General features: G+C 43.2%; 1 protein-coding gene across 1 annotated transcript in view; it reads left to right on the forward strand.

Annotated features, from left to right (window-relative positions):
- Glyr1 (glyoxylate reductase 1 homolog) overlaps positions 1-17,510 on the forward strand; it is a 32,519-nt gene that overhangs the window by 10,082 nt on the left and 4,927 nt on the right. The window contains exons 4-10 of the mRNA XM_023711397.1: positions 1,095-1,233; positions 1,755-1,997; positions 7,730-7,816; positions 8,733-8,789; positions 9,906-9,956; positions 10,041-10,114; positions 14,263-14,362. Coding sequence (XP_023567165.1) covers positions 1,095-1,233; positions 1,755-1,997; positions 7,730-7,816; positions 8,733-8,789; positions 9,906-9,956; positions 10,041-10,114; positions 14,263-14,362 — 751 coding nt within the window. The remainder of the gene's footprint in view (positions 1-1,094; positions 1,234-1,754; positions 1,998-7,729; positions 7,817-8,732; positions 8,790-9,905; positions 9,957-10,040; positions 10,115-14,262; positions 14,363-17,510) is intronic.

Raw genomic sequence — 17,510 nt, forward strand, 5'->3', positions numbered from 1 at the left:
CCTTATCCTGACCCACTTTTTCTGAAGGTTGTACTATGAGGCCTGTGAATGTTACAATGTGAAACATATATAAATTTACTAATACCTTGCAAAGTATGGAATATTCTCTTATATTTAGGTTCTGTAAGCTGGCATGTAGAGGCAGTACAGAAAGCCAGCTGCAGCAGATTTGCTGAGGTTTTCATAGAAGGACTGGTTTTCCAGAATTGATGGTGTTTTTTTCATGTTCGTATGTAAGATATGGATGGTAAAATTAAGCATTAAGTGTCAGAGGAGGCCCAGAGAGGGCCGAGGATGTGACCTAATGATAGAATACTTGTCTAACATGTGTGCAGCCCTGGCTTCAACCCTTGTACTGCTGAAAGAAAAGCAAAATTAAGTATCAAAAGAGTATATTCTATGTTTAACTCTCAAAAAATCCCATTTCTAAAGGCCTCCTTTTGTGACTGCTACTTTACTCCCAAACCATATGTTTGTGTGGTTTAGTAGCCATGGATACCATCTTTTATGAATAAATATAGGCTCAGTGGCTACAAATATCTGTTAAGCACAGCAAATTTTAGAAGATAATTGCATTTATTTAGACCTGGTCACATCCCAGATTCTGTAGTTAATGGGCAAATAATAAATCTAGTTCCAGTTGTTAATGGACAGCAAGTATTTTCTTGCATGGTAATGCTGCCGTAGTTCATAATGCCTCCAGATACCCTGATTCTCAGGGAACCATATGAGGCCTTTATGCTGTTCAGTGAGAGTGAGAAACTGTCTAGATTTCAATTGCCTTGAGCAAGTGGCAGAGTGTATGGTTGGGTATTAAAGGCTGGTGAACAAAGGTGGAACTAGTTTGTAGTACAATGGTTTCACTTGAGGAATGTTCTGATTTGTGGTGATGGTTACTATGGTTCTGCCTGACTTGTTTTAAGAAAAAAGTTGAGATTTAAGAGTTTGGCATGGTTAACATGTTTTGGAAAAATATCATGCCTCATTCAGATTTAGTTAAGCCAAATAGGTATTGGCATTCTTCTCTGATGAGAGCTTTGGTACTTTCTGGTATATGCAATGTGAATCTTAACCTTTTCTGTGTTTTTTGCTAGTGCCTGGATCAAAGTAGAGCAGCTAAAGCCATATCATGCTCATAAAGAGGAAATGATAAAAATCAATAAGGGAAAACGATTCCAGCAAGCTGTGGACGCTGTGGAAGAGTTCCTCAGGAGAGCCAAAGGAAAAGACCAGGTGAGGAAGCCTGCCATTCTAATTTTTAACATCAGGCTGGTTACTTTACATAGTTACTAGCACATCAAATGTCTCTCAGCCCACAACTCTATTATTGTGAGATTCCTGGAGGGCAAGCTACCTCAGTTCCAAGGTGTCAGCCTTGCATGTCATGCTGGGACTCCATGCCTATAACTCACCTTTCTGAATAGATTGTTGCTTTTAGGAAAGTTGCTTTGACTCAGAAAGAATAGTTTAGCTTTTGAGTGTAGCACAGAGCTTAGGAGCACAGCCTCCAGATATATTCCCTGCCTGAGCTTTAAAGTCCACTTCCTAGCTTTGGACCCATAAACAAGAGGCTTCTTTGGCTTTTTTATTTTTACTTTTTGAATCTGCTTCCCCCAACGTAAAGGGGGAGCCAAGGAGCCTTCATAAGGTGGCGCTGAGGGTAATTCACATTAGTGCCTGTAGCAATATACGGCACATGTTGGTGGCAGCGGCAGCTGTTGTGGTGGTTACCATTATTATTATTAAACTTTCAGACATCATCCCACACTTCTGCTGATGACAAGAGTCGGCGTAATTCCAGTGAGGAGAGAAGTAGGCCAAACTCAGGTGATGAGAAGCGCAAACTTAGCCTGTCTGAAGGGAAGGTGAAGAAGAACATGGGAGAAGGAAAGAAGAGGGTGTCTTCAGGCTCTGCAGAGAGAGGCTCCAAATCCCCTCTGAAAAGAGCCCAAGAGCAAAGTCCCCGGAAGCGGGGTCGGCCCCCAAAGGATGAGAAGGTTTGTCTTACCACTGTAGCTTCCGGGATTAGTGACTTCCTTTTGTGTAGATAGAGCTGGACTCTGCAGTATGCTTCTGTTCATCCAGTGGAGTCCTAAGTGCTGCCCTAAAAGAGTCCTGCAGAGCAGATGAAAGACAGGTGCACAGGTGTGGAAAAGCATGAAAAGAGGAGCAGTGCACCTGAGCCAGTGTGCAGAGCTAACAAACAAGGAGAGGAGGCTTTCCAGAGGCAAGGGCATAGCCTGTATGAGGCTCTATTGGTGTGTTTCTATGAGGTGATCAGAAAGATAGAGGTAGGTTGTCCCTGGATTGTGGAGGACCTTGAGGTCACCTTAAGCCAGTGGGGGCCCTGTAAAGCTGTTTGAGCTAGGTGTCAAGGTAGCAACATAATCATACAGCAGAATAGGGGCTCAAAGCTAATTAGGCCAAAGTCAGGTGCACATTCACAAGGGATAATAGTAGATCCTGAAAGGAACATGGGAAGGCTCACCAGAAGAAGTGTTCTTAACGATTTGGCAACTAGTTATGTTGAGATGAATGTGGAAAGGGAAAAGGAGGTTAATTTCTGTCTTTATTTCTGGGGAAATGATGCTAGCTTCCTTACACAGAGGAGTTAAGAAATGGAACTGGCTCAGAGAAAAAGGAGGACCTGTTCTATAAAGATTTAGGCTATCTTGAGAGTTTTTTTTTTTTTTTTTGTGGGTGTGTGTGTGTGTGTGTGTGTGTGGCTGTGGGGGGGGGGTCCTGACAGTTGTACCCAAGGCCTTACATTTGCAAGACAAGTGCCCTGCCACTCACCTACACTCTATCTAAGTCCTTGTTCTGTTTAGAATATGATGAATTTGAGGGAAGGCCTAGGCAGGACTGAAAGTTGAAAGGTGAATTTGAAAGAAAGAGTTAGATCTCTGAGACTGGATGAGCTTATTTTGGGAAAGTGAGGAGAGGGTGAGTAAGAACAGAGGCCACTCTACAAAGGGAACATATGCTCATTGATACCAGAATCAGAAGCACTGGCAGGTCAGAATTGAGTGGGCATGAAATATTTCCTACCTTCTCACTGATAAGACTTGGGCCTAGTTTCAGAAACCCAGAGGCAGTCTGTGTGTGGAACTTGGGGGAAGATCAGAATAAAGGGAACAGGAACCAGATGGCTGGCAGAAACACTGGGTGAAAAGGCCATGATGAATGTTATACATCTTACAGTAAGGCTGGCAGATTCAAATACCAGCAAGCCCAGGCAGTTAGTGAAAGAAAAAATAGTTCAAATGTGTGGAGAGAGCAAGAGGGTTGACTGCAGCTAGGTCTGGCTTGGTCACACTCCATATATGAGGTTCTGGCCATCTCCTGCCTGGTTTTTCAAATAAAGCTGGGAGCAAGAGATTTGTATGTAAAACATTGTAGTTTTAAATGTAGTGGCTAGTTTAAATTTTGAAAACACATTATGGGTCTAATAGAATATCCTTTTGGCTAGTATAAGCCTGTGGACTCCCACTATAAGGACCCTGGTTAGAAAAGTTTTTTCTTACTGTTTATTGAACCAAGACTAAAGAAACAGGAGACCGAGCATTACAAGAGTGCCCTCCCCCAACTTGGTGCCATGAGCCAGGATGTGGAGAAAGTGTAGAAAAGCCAGGTACAGTACATAGAAAACTACACAAAGTATGATCTAATCTGATCCACAAAAGACATAATGTGGTTTCTGAATTTATTCCCTGAGGAATCCAGAAGGATTCTGAGTGTCATGTTTTATACTGTTTTCCAAACTATATTGCTTTGAGGCAAGTATCTCATGAATTCCCATGTTACCCTAGAGATAAATAGTTTCCTTTTGGGTAAAAGGAAGTACTATAGGAAGGTTAAGATTAAGGCCTTAAGTTGAATTGTGACCTCATGATTTGTTGTATCTGTGTAACTTTGTCTACATTCCTTTGCCTTGGTTTCCTCTCCTGATCATTGTGCTTTGTAGATGTGTTGTGAGAAACAAAAAGGCAGAGCACTGAGGACAGGACCTATAATACATTAGGCATCTAATTATATGTATTTACATTGGTTGTTTCAAGGGTCAGAGGTGGCTCTACAGTGAGAGCTGGATGGTCAGTTTAGTGGAGTGCCAAAGGCTTCTGCCTAGTCTCCTTCTGGAGACTTCTTCCAAGCACCCAGAAAAAAGCACTTTGCTGCTAAGTTAGAGTTATTCATTTGTTGGTAGTACCATCATCAGTCAGGTTTCAATCCAGCAATTCCACCTGTTATTGATCCTTCATGGAGGTCTTTTTTGCATGGTCTTTAGGGAAAAGATGTCTCCTGAGGAGAGAATGAACTTTACTGAGATACAGAACAGTTAGAGCCATGCCACTTACTACCTTTAGGATACAGGAAATATATGCACCAGCGCTTGAATTTTGGTCCTGTAACCTCAAAAGAATGTGTATGTGTTGCCATAGTGGTTATCATTTGTCTGGCAAGTTCCTCAGTAACAGCAGTAGTTGGGCAGAGCCCCAGGTGAGTACTGTTCTGGGCATAGTCTTACAAATAAACTTTGGTTTACTTGTTTATACTGGGAATTTAACTCAGGACCTTGTGCTTGTCAGGCAGGTGCCATGCCACTGAGCTATATCCCTTGCCCCTAGGCATAATCTCTCACATCAAGAGGATAAGTAAAAAAGTCTGATCTTGATGGTGCAAGTATCAGTTACATGCAGGCAGGTGAGATAGGTTTATTTCTGGACTTAGAGAGGTTGCCATGCCTCCCATCCTCTTGTTAGACTAGTCTTTCCTTGTCCTGAACTGAGAATTGCAGCTCTGCTCAGGTATGGTGGCACATTCCCAGCACTTGGAGGCTGAGGCAAGAGGAACATCTGGAATTCAGGGCCAGCCTGGGCTGTATAGTGAGTTTGAAGCTACCTGAACTATGTAGTAAGAACTGGTCTCTCTCTCTCTGTCTCTCTCTCTGTCTCTCTCTCTGTCTCTCTGTCTCTTGTCTCTCTCCCTCTCCTTCCCTCCCTCCTTCCCTCCCTCCCTATCTCTCTCACACACACAGAACTGAATCTCTGAACAAAGACTTCCTCAACAAAAGTAGCATAGTCAGGCCTGTGGCTCTCTTGAAACCCCAAACTCACACAAGGAGTGGCAATTTGAAACTCAAGGCCTTTGCTTCCTGCTCAACAAAAAAGCTGTGTTCTCTTATTCCCATTCTGTTTTCCCTAGAGCTGCATAGTCCCTAGCGATATGACAGTTTTAAAGTTAATGGGGCTAGGAAGATAGTTCAGCAGTGTAAGTGCCTGCCCTGCAAACACAAGGACCAGAGTTTGATCCCCAGTACCGCATGCCATACCAGCTCCGGAATCCCAGGTGCACTGAACAGGCCACCAAAACTGGGTATGGTGGCACATGCCTGTAATTCTAGTGCTGGGTGAACTGAGACAGGAGGATCACTACAAGTCCAAGCTGCATAGGGAGATCCTGCATCAAAGATCTAAAAATAATAAATAAAATTGTTTCCAACAAGGTTCAGTGGCACACACATGTAATCCCAGCTACTACAGTAGGAGGGTAAGGCAGGAGAATCACAAGTTTAAGGCCAGCCTAGACAGCCCAGTGAATGCCTCAAAATAAATACAAAATTTGAAAAAGAGCTAAGGATTGAGGATATAGATGACCAGTAGAGCACTTAACTAGCATGCGTAAGTCCCTGGGTTTAACCACCAAAAAAATTTAAAAAAAATCAGCTTTTGTATTATACTAGCTTGGTATAGGTTCTGTAAAGACATGACTGGGTGTCCCTATGTCAGAGCACAGATACAGAGCATCCATCGTTTCAGAAAATTCTTCAGGTTGCACAGCCATAGACCTTCCAGATGTTTATTCGACAGATGTTTATCAAGCAGCTCCTCCATGGGCCAAATACAAATACAATATATAGAGAATGCAACGCAATAGGCCTGGTCTTCCCTGAGATCAGGCCCTCAGGAGAAAAAGTATATTCATTTTTTCGAAACATATCAGACTTTGATCAAGTGCTAGACATGGGTCCCCAAACAGGAATGAAATAAACCAAACTGTCAATGTTCTTGCTTTCTAGAATATACCTGGGAGCCAACTTTCCTGACAGATCATATGTATAAAATAGAATGATAGGACCAGGCATGGTGGTGTATGCCTGTAATGCCAATACTTGGGAGGCCGAGGCAGGAGGATTGCTGTGAGTTCAAGGCCAGCCTGAACTACATAGCAGAACTCTCAAAATAGACCCTAAAAATGAAAAATAGTATGATAGTGACATCTGTCATAGAGTAAGCACTAGAGAAACATTTGCTGTCATTGTAATCTACGTCACATTCTAATGAAGGAGAAAGAGGTCAAGTAAAGTCACACTGATAAGGGAACATTTCAGTAGATAACCTAAAATGAGCCTGTGAGCCAAGTAGAAATCTGTTGGAGGAATTTTCCTGGCAATGTGAATGTACTGAAGCAAACCCCACATTTGGTATGTTTGGAATGGGGGTGGCCATTGGACTCCTGGTGGGCAAGGAGTAGTGAGAAACAAAAGATTAGAACACGAAGTGGGAGATTCCTGTGGGATCAGGGTGGCAGATTATAGAGAGCCCTCCCTGTAGGATGCCATAATAAAGCTTTAGCCTCACTATGTGATGGGAAGTGATGGAAAGCCAATTTTCAGCAAAGGAGTAACATGGTCTGACTTGACTTTTTAAAATTTATCTTGGGGAGGGAGGGAGAGGGTATGTAAAAATAACTAAGATGTGTTATATACATGTACCAACTTCCCGTGATAAATGTAATCATTATGTACTGCATACATGTACTAATTAAAATTCAAATAAAACAATAAAAAAGTTTACTCTGGCTACTGTGTGGAGATTAGATTGCAGGGGTCCAGAGTGGAAGCAGGGAGATTTGCATCATAACCAGCCAAGTGTCAGGGGTGGTGCCAGAGCTTGGGTTTTAGTGGTGAGGATGGCAAAATTAGGGATAGATCCCCATGTGTAAAGCAGTAGTCATTGCCAGTGGAATAGAGGGGAGGGGAATCAAGAAGGATTCCAGATGGCCTAAGGGAATAGTTGGGAGGAGCAGTTGGTGGGGGCAGAGGAAAGGGAAAGCTGTAAGATAAGTCAAGATTCTAGTCCAAATGGAAACAATGTAGGGCCACCAAGGCAAAGAGAATGGGAAGAGCAGGTGCACAGCAACAGCAGAGGGGTAGGAAGGAGCCAGGCAGGTCTGAGCTGGAGCAGCTGCCCTTTGCCTGGGAAGAGGGGCCAGGTGACGCTGAAGAGGAGCAGCAACTATGCAACCGTCCTGGGCACATTCCAGCTTTATCGTGTCACAGCTGTGAGATCTGAGCAGATCTTACCAGCACTATGCAGCTTTGTGTTGTAGAAATACAGTGGACTCATTCTGAAGCCACAGCTATTTAATATTCATTATAGTCCATGAGAATTATTTGCTTTTACTTTGCCTACAACATTGCAGGTGATGGCTGGCCTGATTACCTCTGTGCTTATGAAATTTAGGTGCAAGAACTTTTTTATCTCCAGAGTGGAAAAGAGGCTTCCCTGGGTTGATGGGAAGACTTTACCCTGTTTCCCCCAAAAGATAGTCATCAGAGCCTTGTGTAGGGTTGGCTTCAACTTACATGGCAATTGCCCGGAGTTTTGTTTAGGTTTCAGTGTGACTGGAGGAAGTACAGTATCCTGATATTCTGCCTTTCCTTCTGTAGGACCTCACTATCCCCGAGTCTAGTACCGTGAAGGGGATGATGGCCGGACCTATGGCCACGTTTAAATGGCAGCCAACTGCGAGTGAGGTAAAGCATTCACCTGCAGGCTGGACAAGCCACCACCATGTCAGCAGGATTCCTGGTGTTGCGGTGTGATCCTCTTTTCCTTTTTTCTTTTGTTTGAGTAGTTTAGGTGTAATAAAGTATAAAAATTCACAAGATAAATAGTAAACCCCTTCACCGTTGGGGTGAGCCCTGCTAGTTTTACGGTAAATGAGTGCAGCATCTGTCTGCCTGCTCAGCTCTTTTACACATGTGGTTCTGAATGAGTGGAATCAATTCTGCTCTTTTTTTGTCTCTATATTTTACAAACACAATCTTGTCCATAGACACAGTTCTTGTTAGCCTGGGATTATCTTGTCCTTGCTTTGGGCTGTACCTGTTGCAGGGCACTATTGTGAGTAGCTGTGGAGATCTGTAGTTGTGGCCACTCTCTTCCTCTATCAGAACTGACCCTGGGGAAAGTAAATCCCCTCTGACTCTAGAGAAAGAGGGTCAAAGCCCCAAAACTGGAAAAGTCCTGGGAATCACTGTAGCATAGATTGCTGGGTTGTCTGAGTGCTTGGTGAATACCAGATATTTTCCCAGTGTTACTACTGGATTAGTGTGTATACCAACCTGGCAGAAACATCTGTCCATTTCCACTTGAATCCAGTTTCCCCCTCACTAGAATCAGTAGTCATTTATAAAAGGTGTAGGTCAAAAGTGTGAGTTCACATGGGGTGGTGGCTCAGTGGGATAAGTGCTTCCCTGGCAAGCGCAAGGGCCTGAGTTCAATCCCCAGTTCCACAAAAAAAAAAAAAAAAAAAAAGTGTGAGTTTACAGACGGGTGTGAAAGGGACCAGAGCACAGAGACCCTACAATCCAAGGAGTGTCCAAAGGCAGGAGGAAGATCCCTTTGGTGGAAGGTAGTCTGTTTTATTTGATTGTCTTCTGGTTTCAGCCTGTCAAAGATGCAGATCCTCACTTCCATCATTTCTTGCTGAGCCAAACAGAGAAGGTGAGTGACCCTGTGAGGCTCTTGACCCTTGTTTGAGGGACTAACCTGCCAGAGGGTGTACACTGCTGGAACCACCTCAGTTGGTCTGAAAGTTAGGTTCTCTTTATTCATCACCCAGAGCAACAGTCAGTCACAATATAAGCCACGGCAAAGTCAAGGACTGCTGAGATTAAAAATAAACCAAAAGTTAGCTTTTAGAACTCAGTAGTCTGGTAGAAACATACACAGTTACCTTTATATCCTTTCTTCTTTTGGTTTGGTTTTGCCTTCATATTCTGATATGGGACCCAGTCATTGTGAGCTGTCAGCCTTATAAGGTAGCCTGTTGGGGCTCATCACACAGCTCACAGGTCAAGGTTGTCACCATACCCTGTAGCAGCATTCCCAAAGTCTGAGACCATGGGTTAGACCCAGCCTTGCCAGGATTCAGAGATAGTTTCTAGCTTTGGAATTAGAAAGATCTAGGGCCAGTGGTATAGCTCAGCAGACTAAGCACTTGCTTAGGTAAGCGCAGGGGCCAGGATTCAATCCCTGGCTCCACATGCCACGCCGGCACCATCCCTGGGTGCGCTGAGCCGGCAGTGGAGTCCGGACATGGTGGTGCGCGCCTATAATCCCAGCACTTGGGAGGCAGAAATCAGGAGGGTCACTACTAATGTGGGCTGTGTAGTGAGACCGTACACAAAGAAAAGAAAACCTTAAAAAAAAAAAGAACTTTGGGGGCCAGAGAGATGGCTCGGTAGAGTAAGTGCTTGCCTGGCAAGCATAAGGGCCTGAGTTCAATCCCCAGTTCTGCCAAAAAAAGAATGCTGTTAGAATTAGAAAGATCTATGCTCCAGGGCTGTAACACTGACCAGCTCCGTAACTCTGAACATAAAACTTAATGCCTCTGATTCTCAATGCTTTGGTCAGATAAAAGAGCTTTATAGAGTTACACAGAGAATTTAATAAGGTATGTATGTTAACTTTCTAGTGTCTCATTTGGAGTTCTATGACATTATACAACAAAAATATTTTATGTTGACTTCCCAATTTAGGCCTAATCTTTTTGGAGAAATTATACTGAAGATCCATTAACTATTCCATTTAATAAATGGGCTTTCTCCTTCTTATTAGCCAGCTGTTTGTTACCAGGCAATCACAAAGAAATTGAAAATATGTGAAGAGGTAAGTAGCCTCCCCAAATACCATTTTTATCCAATGTCTCCCAGTGGGCAGACTGATGGGATAACTTGTGCTTGTTCTCCCTAGGAAACTGGTTCCACCTCCATCCAGGCAGCAGACAGCACAGCCGTGAATGGCAGCATCACACCCACAGACAAAAAGTAAGAGCTTTGGGCTGGCCTGACAGCTCAGCAAACTAAAGCACCTGCTTAGGCAGAGCGCAGCAGCTGGAGTTGGATTCCCTGGCATACCATGCTAGCCTGCCCCCAGGGCGCGCTGAGACCATGATTGAGACTGGGCACTGTAGCAAACACCTGTGATCCCAGCGCTTGGGAGGCTGAAAACAGGAGGATCACTACGAGTCCGATCTGTATAGTGAGACTCTGTAGACCCTAAATACAGGGGTGGAAAAAAAAAAAAGCTTTCATGAGGAGGCCTCCTGAGCTTGGATTCTACTGGGACAGAGGAAGGGACCCCAATGTGGTCCTTATGGTGTATGTCCCAGTGATCGAATAGGAAGAGTGGGAAAGCTCAGGTTCATAATGATTATGATTTGCCTGGGAACAGTGGTTTGACCTAAAAGAGAAGTTATCATATAACTCTTTAGTAGGGACTTCTGGGCATAACCTCAAAGGGTCTATAACTAATGAGCCCCCAAACGTGGGCACCTACTTAGAGAGCTCAGACTTTCCTGTCCCTCAATCATCTGAAAGCTGACTTGTAAAGTACAAGTTGTTAACCTCCATGCCAGGCCAGGGCATCTTCTGGGCATAAGTCCGAGGTAGACCCAAAGAATTCATATTTTTGTCAAGTAGCAAAAATGCTGCTGCTGGTGCTGCTACTACTACTAATGTAAGTCAAGAGCCCACACTTGAACACCACTATCTTAGTAGACCAGATTAGCTACAAGAGAGAGGGAGATGAAGATGTCTGAGAGAAAGCTGATTGTTCTACCCTCCCAGTTCTTAGAACTGTTGCCTTGCCATCAGTCTGGTCCATCTGCCTGTTGCTTTTTGCCCTGCCCAGGCTGGGGTGCACTTAGATTGTGGTGCCCAAACTTGAGCTTGCCCCCAGACTTACTTTGCTTCTCTTCCCTTGGCCAACTGTATCTTCAGAGTCACCTGGTAGAAAGGGTTTCTTTACTCAAAAGACATTCTCTTAAGCAAGGTAAGTATAAATTTTCGGTTTGTCTTTCTGTATAATTCTTTCCCAGTCTAAAACAGCACATCTTTTACTTCATGCTTTTGCCCTGTTGAAATCTCTAAATGTATGAATGATTGGTAGTGAATTTCCCTTTGAGAGTGGAGGAGATAGGAACTTGTTTTATGCCAGTAAAGGAGGCTGAGTATAGTGGCTCACACCTATAATCCCAGTACTCAGGAGATTGAGGCAGGGGCATCTCTGTGAGTTCGTGAGTTCGAGGCCAGCCTGGACAAAATAGTGCAAGGCCAACCAAAACTGCATAGTGAAACCCTGTCTCTAAAAATCAAAGTGAGGGATAGGTGTTATCCATTAATTTAATGAAGATTGTTTTCTAAAACTAAAGCCAGTTGGATATGGTGGTGCACACCTATAATCTTAGCATGTGGGATGTTGAGGCAGCAGGATTACTGTGCATTCAAGGCCAGCCTGGATAGCATAAGCAAGTTCAAGGCCAGCCTGCACTATGTATTAAGACCCTGTCCATGTACATACAGGTCTGTAATTCCAGCACTCCAGGAGACGAAGCCAAGAAGATCAAGCTCATCCTAGACAGTTTAATGACTTAACAAGACCCTGTCTCAAAAATAAATGTGGAAAGGAGTGGTGTCAAGATATAGCTTAGTGTGGACCTGGCCCTAGCTCAGTTCTTTCAGTGACTGCTTCCACAAAGCTGTCAATCTCCGGTTGCTCTAGTTCGATCCCCACAACACTCCAACCAGCCAAAAGTGCCCTGAAGGCATTTGAGGAGAAAAAAAATAAATAAATAACAAAACAAAACCATTATTCCTTGGGGGCTGGTGAGATGGCTCAGTGGTCTAAAGCACCTACTTAGAACAAGCTAAGCAAAGCACAGGGACCGCGGTTCAATTCCCCAGCACCACATGCCAGCCAGCCCCACCCCCTGGTGGGCTGAGCTGGCCACACAAAATAAATAAATATTTAAAAAAAATTAAAAAAAAAAAAAAAAGATATAGCTTAGTGCAAAGACCTTAGTTTCATGCTCCAGTACAAGGGAGGAATAAAGGCCAACACGAGGCTGAGGACCAACACTTAGACTGCCCCTTCTGTCAGCTTTTTTTAACATGAATATGAAGCCAACTGCAAAGCAAACCAATTTTGTTGCCACCCATTAGTCTACATTGACTGCATGAGGGAACTGTGAGTTACCATGTTAAACCTAATTGATTAAGAGTCATGGAGGAAATTGTAGTACTCAAAGAGATGTGAATGATGAAAAATATCTCGTTTTTAACTCTTGGTATTAAACCTAATGGGCAGGAGCCGTATTTTAGCTTGGAAAGTGGCGGGTTCCATTTAACCCTGATTCAAAAGACCCAGGAAGAGCCAGCCTGATAGCTCAGTGGACTAAAGCACCTGCTTAGGCAGAGCATAGCGGCTGGGGTTGGATCCCTGGTGTAGGATGTGCTGAGCTAGCAGCTGAGACAGGGCATGGTGGCACACACCTATAATCCCAGTGCTTGGGAGGCTAAAAACAGGAAGATCACTATGAGTCTGATCTACATAGTGAGACCCTGTAGACCCTGTCCTAAATACAGAAGAAAGAAGAAAAAAAAAAACAACCAGAAGACTGGGAACAGGAAGGCAGTGAGCAGTGGGTACTTTAGTGTAACCTCTGAGTAGAGGAGCATTTCGTAAGGGTGACCACAGATGTGATTCCAGAAGACTGAAAGTACAGAAAGGATAATACAGGGTCAAACTTAGTAAGTGGCAGAAAGTGGGAGACTCCCAAATGAAGAAGAGGCACTGTTTGGACATTGACCCATTTAAAATATTAAAATGTTTAAAAGCCTAAAAGGACATTGGGACAGGATGAAAATCATTTACAGAAGTATATAGAAATAGTAGGAATGGGGGCCGGGGAGATGGCTCAGTAGAATAAACGCTTCCCTGGCAAGCGCAAGGGCCTGAATTCAATCCCTGGTTCTGCAAAAAAAAAAAAAAAAAAGAAAGAAATAGTAGGAGTGATGACTAGCACTTAAGTTATGCACTTCAGGGAAGAACTGGACACAGAAAGTGAAGGTAAACAATGGGCAGGCTGTTGAGTACACAGCTGAGATCATAAAAGACTGTTGGTAAAAGGGTATGTGGTAAAAGTTAGATACAGGAAGAGAATTCATGCACTGGAAAAGATTGGCTCCAAAGCTCATGGGAAGAATGTATTTGAAAGAAAAGGCTAAGTCTCACCTCTGCTGACAGCAGGAAAGATCAGGTAAGGTAAGGGTAAGGATCTCAGAGAACCAAAGCTGGCAAAGACGATCTTGGTTCCAATAGGATCCAGGATAAACATTGCCTCCATGACTTGTCACAGATTCTGATGTGCTCTAAAGTAGCATCTGAAGGCCTTGTGTTCAAGGTGGCTTATCCAAAAGCCATTTTTCATTGGCTAAGGACATGTCTGTTTTTGACTGCAATAGTGAAATGGAAAGCGCAGATGCTTTATCAAAAGCAAGAAAACCACAACTGGAAGATTTGCTCCAAACCATAGAAGCAGTACTCTCTTATGTGGTAATGAAGGGTGTAGAAATGCACATTTGGAGGCTAGCTAGATAGCTCAGTGGACTAAAGTGCTTACTTAAGCAGAGCACAGAGATTTAGGTTCTGATGCTGGCCTTACCCTGAGGGCACACTAAGAGTGAGAGCATGATGGCGGATGCCTATAATCCCAGCACTTGGGAGGCTAAAAACAGGAGGATCACTGCAAGTCTAATCTGTTTAGTGAGACCCTATAGACCCCTGTATCAAAATACATAGAAAAGAGTCAGGGACATAGCTCAGTGGCATAAGCACCTGCCTGGCAAAATACATAGAAATTCCCATTTGTATTTTTTGTGCTGGGAATCAAACTCAGGACCTTGCACTTGCCAGGCAAGTACTGTGCAGCTGAGCTATCTCTCTCTAGCCCTAGGGATACTTTTAGACCATTGCAAGACAAGAAAAGGTACAGTGTAACTACAATAGCATCCCGGCACTGGGTGATGTTTCCAGTGATCTGAGGTCCCATCCTCCACCTTGTGCTACCAGATGGATACTTCTTGACAAGTCCCATCTACTCTCCTCTGAACTCATCAGTCTGTGTCTCTTTCAGGATAGGATTTTTGGGCCTCGGACTCATGGGAAGTGGCATCGTCTCCAACTTGCTAAAAATGGGTCACACGGTGACTGTTTGGAACCGGACTGCAGAGAAAGTAAGCATCAAGGGTGGGGCTTGTCAGGCCTTAGAGTGTGGGGTAACTCTAAACGAGTCTTTCTCCTTGTTCCTCTATTCAGCATTATAAATGGAGTAAAGTGGAAACCAAGCATAGTCCAGGCAGGTGGAAAAGTAAGATAAATTTAGAATGTTATTAAAACTAGGGCCAGCCAGATAGCTCAGCAGACTAAAGTGCCTGCTTAGGAAGGTGCAAGGACCAGGGTTTGATCCCTGGCATGCCATGGTGGCCCCACCCCTGGGGTGCTCTGAGATGGCAACTGAGACTAGGTGTGATGGTGCATACCTGTAATCCCAGCGCTTGGGGGGCTGAAAACAGAAGGATCACCATGAGTCCATTCTGTGTAGTGGGACACTGTAGACCCTGTACTAAATACTTAAAAGATAAAAGTAATAAAACTAATAATTTGTAATTACCCAGGAATATATGTGTATGTATAGCAGGATGCTGCTAGGGCCTATAATCAATAAACAGCAGTGAGAGCTAAAGTGAGGTGTGCCTGCTGAAGGGGGTATTGCTGGGATTTGACTGATTATCTTAAGTTAATAAAAATGTTCTAATGGCTGAAGTTATAGCTAAGTGATGCATGTGCTTAGCACACAGAAGCCCTAGTTCAATTCCACGCACAAAAAAAAAAAAGTTCTAGACAAAGTAAAAAATTACTTTGCTGGTGAAGTGATTTTCAAAAACAAATGATTGAAGAGTTGTGAGGGCCACACTCAGGTGTCCAGGCTAAGATGCTAACCATTGAGTAAGTGCTTTGGGGACCAACATTTGTAGTGAGATATTGGATGCCCCACTGACAGATTTCATGGCTCAAGACATTCTCAAGCCTTTCTATTGCTAAAGGCAAGGATAACCAGGAAATGTAGGCATACTTGGTCAAAAGGACACCAAAGATGAATCAATGGGTGTGCATGAGTGCATTTCCCTTTTAATAGAAGTGCCTCTGGCTGTTCTCCATTCTGATTGCCAACCTTAGTGTCATCAGCATGACTGTCTTCCAGATTGACTTATGGAAGGCAGCAGCGTAAAGCAGTTATGATTTTAGAATGCAGGCAAGCAGACTCAAATTCAGATCTGCTACTTTTTCATCAAAACCTTGTTACCCAAGCCTAGAAATCGTCACTGTGAAATGACAAAGTTGACAGCACCTGGGTGTGGCAGTTAAATAGGATGATCTAAAATACCTAGCACAGTGCTTGCCATAAATTACTTAGTAAATGTCATCTTTAGAAACCCATTTTAGCAAAAAATAAATAATATTTTAAAGACCATTTAATAAAGCTGCAGGTGAACCAGAATGGTTGAGTACTTGCATAGCATGCAGGAGATCCTGGGCTCATTTCGAGAGGTGAGGTATTCTTCAGACAATCCTTATGGAAGGAGGAGGGGAGAGAGGGAAAATCCTCTGAATCACGTAGCATGACAGTGCACACCTGTAATCCTGCATTTGGGAAGGCAAGGCAGGAGGGTCATCACAAATTTGAAGCCAGCCTAGGCCAGTCTGAGCTCCATATTGAGAGCTGAATCATGGTATAATTTCCAGAAGAATGTGATGAGGAGAAGATCCTCCCAACCAAAATGGAAACAATCTAACGCTTTATTATTCAAAAGCTGCTGTCTAGACCCAGGCTTACCAAGCAGAACCAGCAGTTTTGGGCCACTTTGTATAAGAGTGGCGCATGGGAACCAGGAAGACACAAAAAACTAGTTAGAAAAACAGGTTCAGGATAACTGGTTAGAAATTTGGGAAAATGTTAATCTCACTTTTTATCACTTACTAAAATGTGTTTTAAATCAACTCCTAGAGGGGCTGGTGAGATGGCTCAGTGGTCTAAAGCACCTACTTGGAACTAGCTTGGCAAAACACAGGGACCGCGGTTCAATCCCCCAGCACCACATGCCAGCCAGCCCCGCCCCCTGGTGGGCTGAGCTGGACACACACACACACACACACAAAATAAATAAATAAATAAATAAACAAATAAATAAAATAAAAAAAAAACTCCTAGATTAAATTTTTAAATGAAGAACCAGAAGAAAACAATTAATGTAAATCTTTCCAAGCCAAAAAGACAAGCTGGGGGTATATAGTTCGATAGCACAGTGCCTGCCTGGCAAGAACAAAGTCCTGAGTTCAATCCCTGGTTAAAAAAAAAAAAAAAAGTAAAGCCCAGAAAGAATCCATTCACTGAAGGAAAAGAAAAAAATCAACAGTTGTTTTAATTTATTTTGTAGCACTGGGAATTGACTCCAGGCCCTTTGCACTGATCTGCCTCTCTGGCTGCCTTTTTTTTTTTTTTTAAGATGGTCTCTCAAAGTTGCCCAGGGTAGGCTCATTCTTAAATTCCTCCTGCCTCAGCCTCCTAGAGTCCTATGATTATGGGCATGGGACACCATGCCACACTGATCAACAGTTGTTTTGATAATATTCCCACACAACAAAAAGTATACCAAGTAGAAGTATTTTTAGCAAAAAGAGAAAAAGGGTAATCTATTGATCTGTGTTGAATGTAAGAAAAATAGCTCACAAAAGAGCAAATAACACTTCCCTGGCAAGCGCAAGCGCAAGGTCCTGAGTTCAATCCCCAGTTCCACCCAAAAAAAAAAAAAACTAACCAGAAGAGCAAATAACAGAACAAAGTTCATTATTTAGAAATGAGCAAAATGTATCAAAAAGATACCACTTAGGGCTGGGAAGATAGTTCGGTGGTCTGAGTGCCTACCTGGCAAATACAAGGACCCGAGTTCGATCCCCAGCACCACACGCATCTGCCAGTTCCAGGTGCTCAGTGTCAGCAACCCAAACTGGACGTGGTGGCACACACCTGTAATCCTAGCATTGGATAGCCTGAGACAGTAGGATTACTACAAGTCTAAGCTGCGTATCAAGACCCTGAAACAAGTAAATAAAATATTTAAAAAAAAAAAAAATGTCACTTTTTGGCCAATTAAGGTACCAAATAGGAAAATTTTTGAATGCATTTATTGGAACTGGATTTGTAGCTCAGTTGTAGAGCACTTTTTTTTTCCATAATTTTATTGAGAAACAAATAGCAATGAGACAGTTTCAAATCAAATTGGTAGGACAGTTTCAATAATTAACACATTGCATACATTCTTC

Source organism: Octodon degus, unplaced genomic scaffold (genome assembly GCF_000260255.1).
Source record: "Octodon degus isolate 3935 unplaced genomic scaffold, OctDeg1.0 scaffold00021, whole genome shotgun sequence".
NCBI lineage: Eukaryota > Metazoa > Chordata > Mammalia > Rodentia > Octodontidae > Octodon > Octodon degus.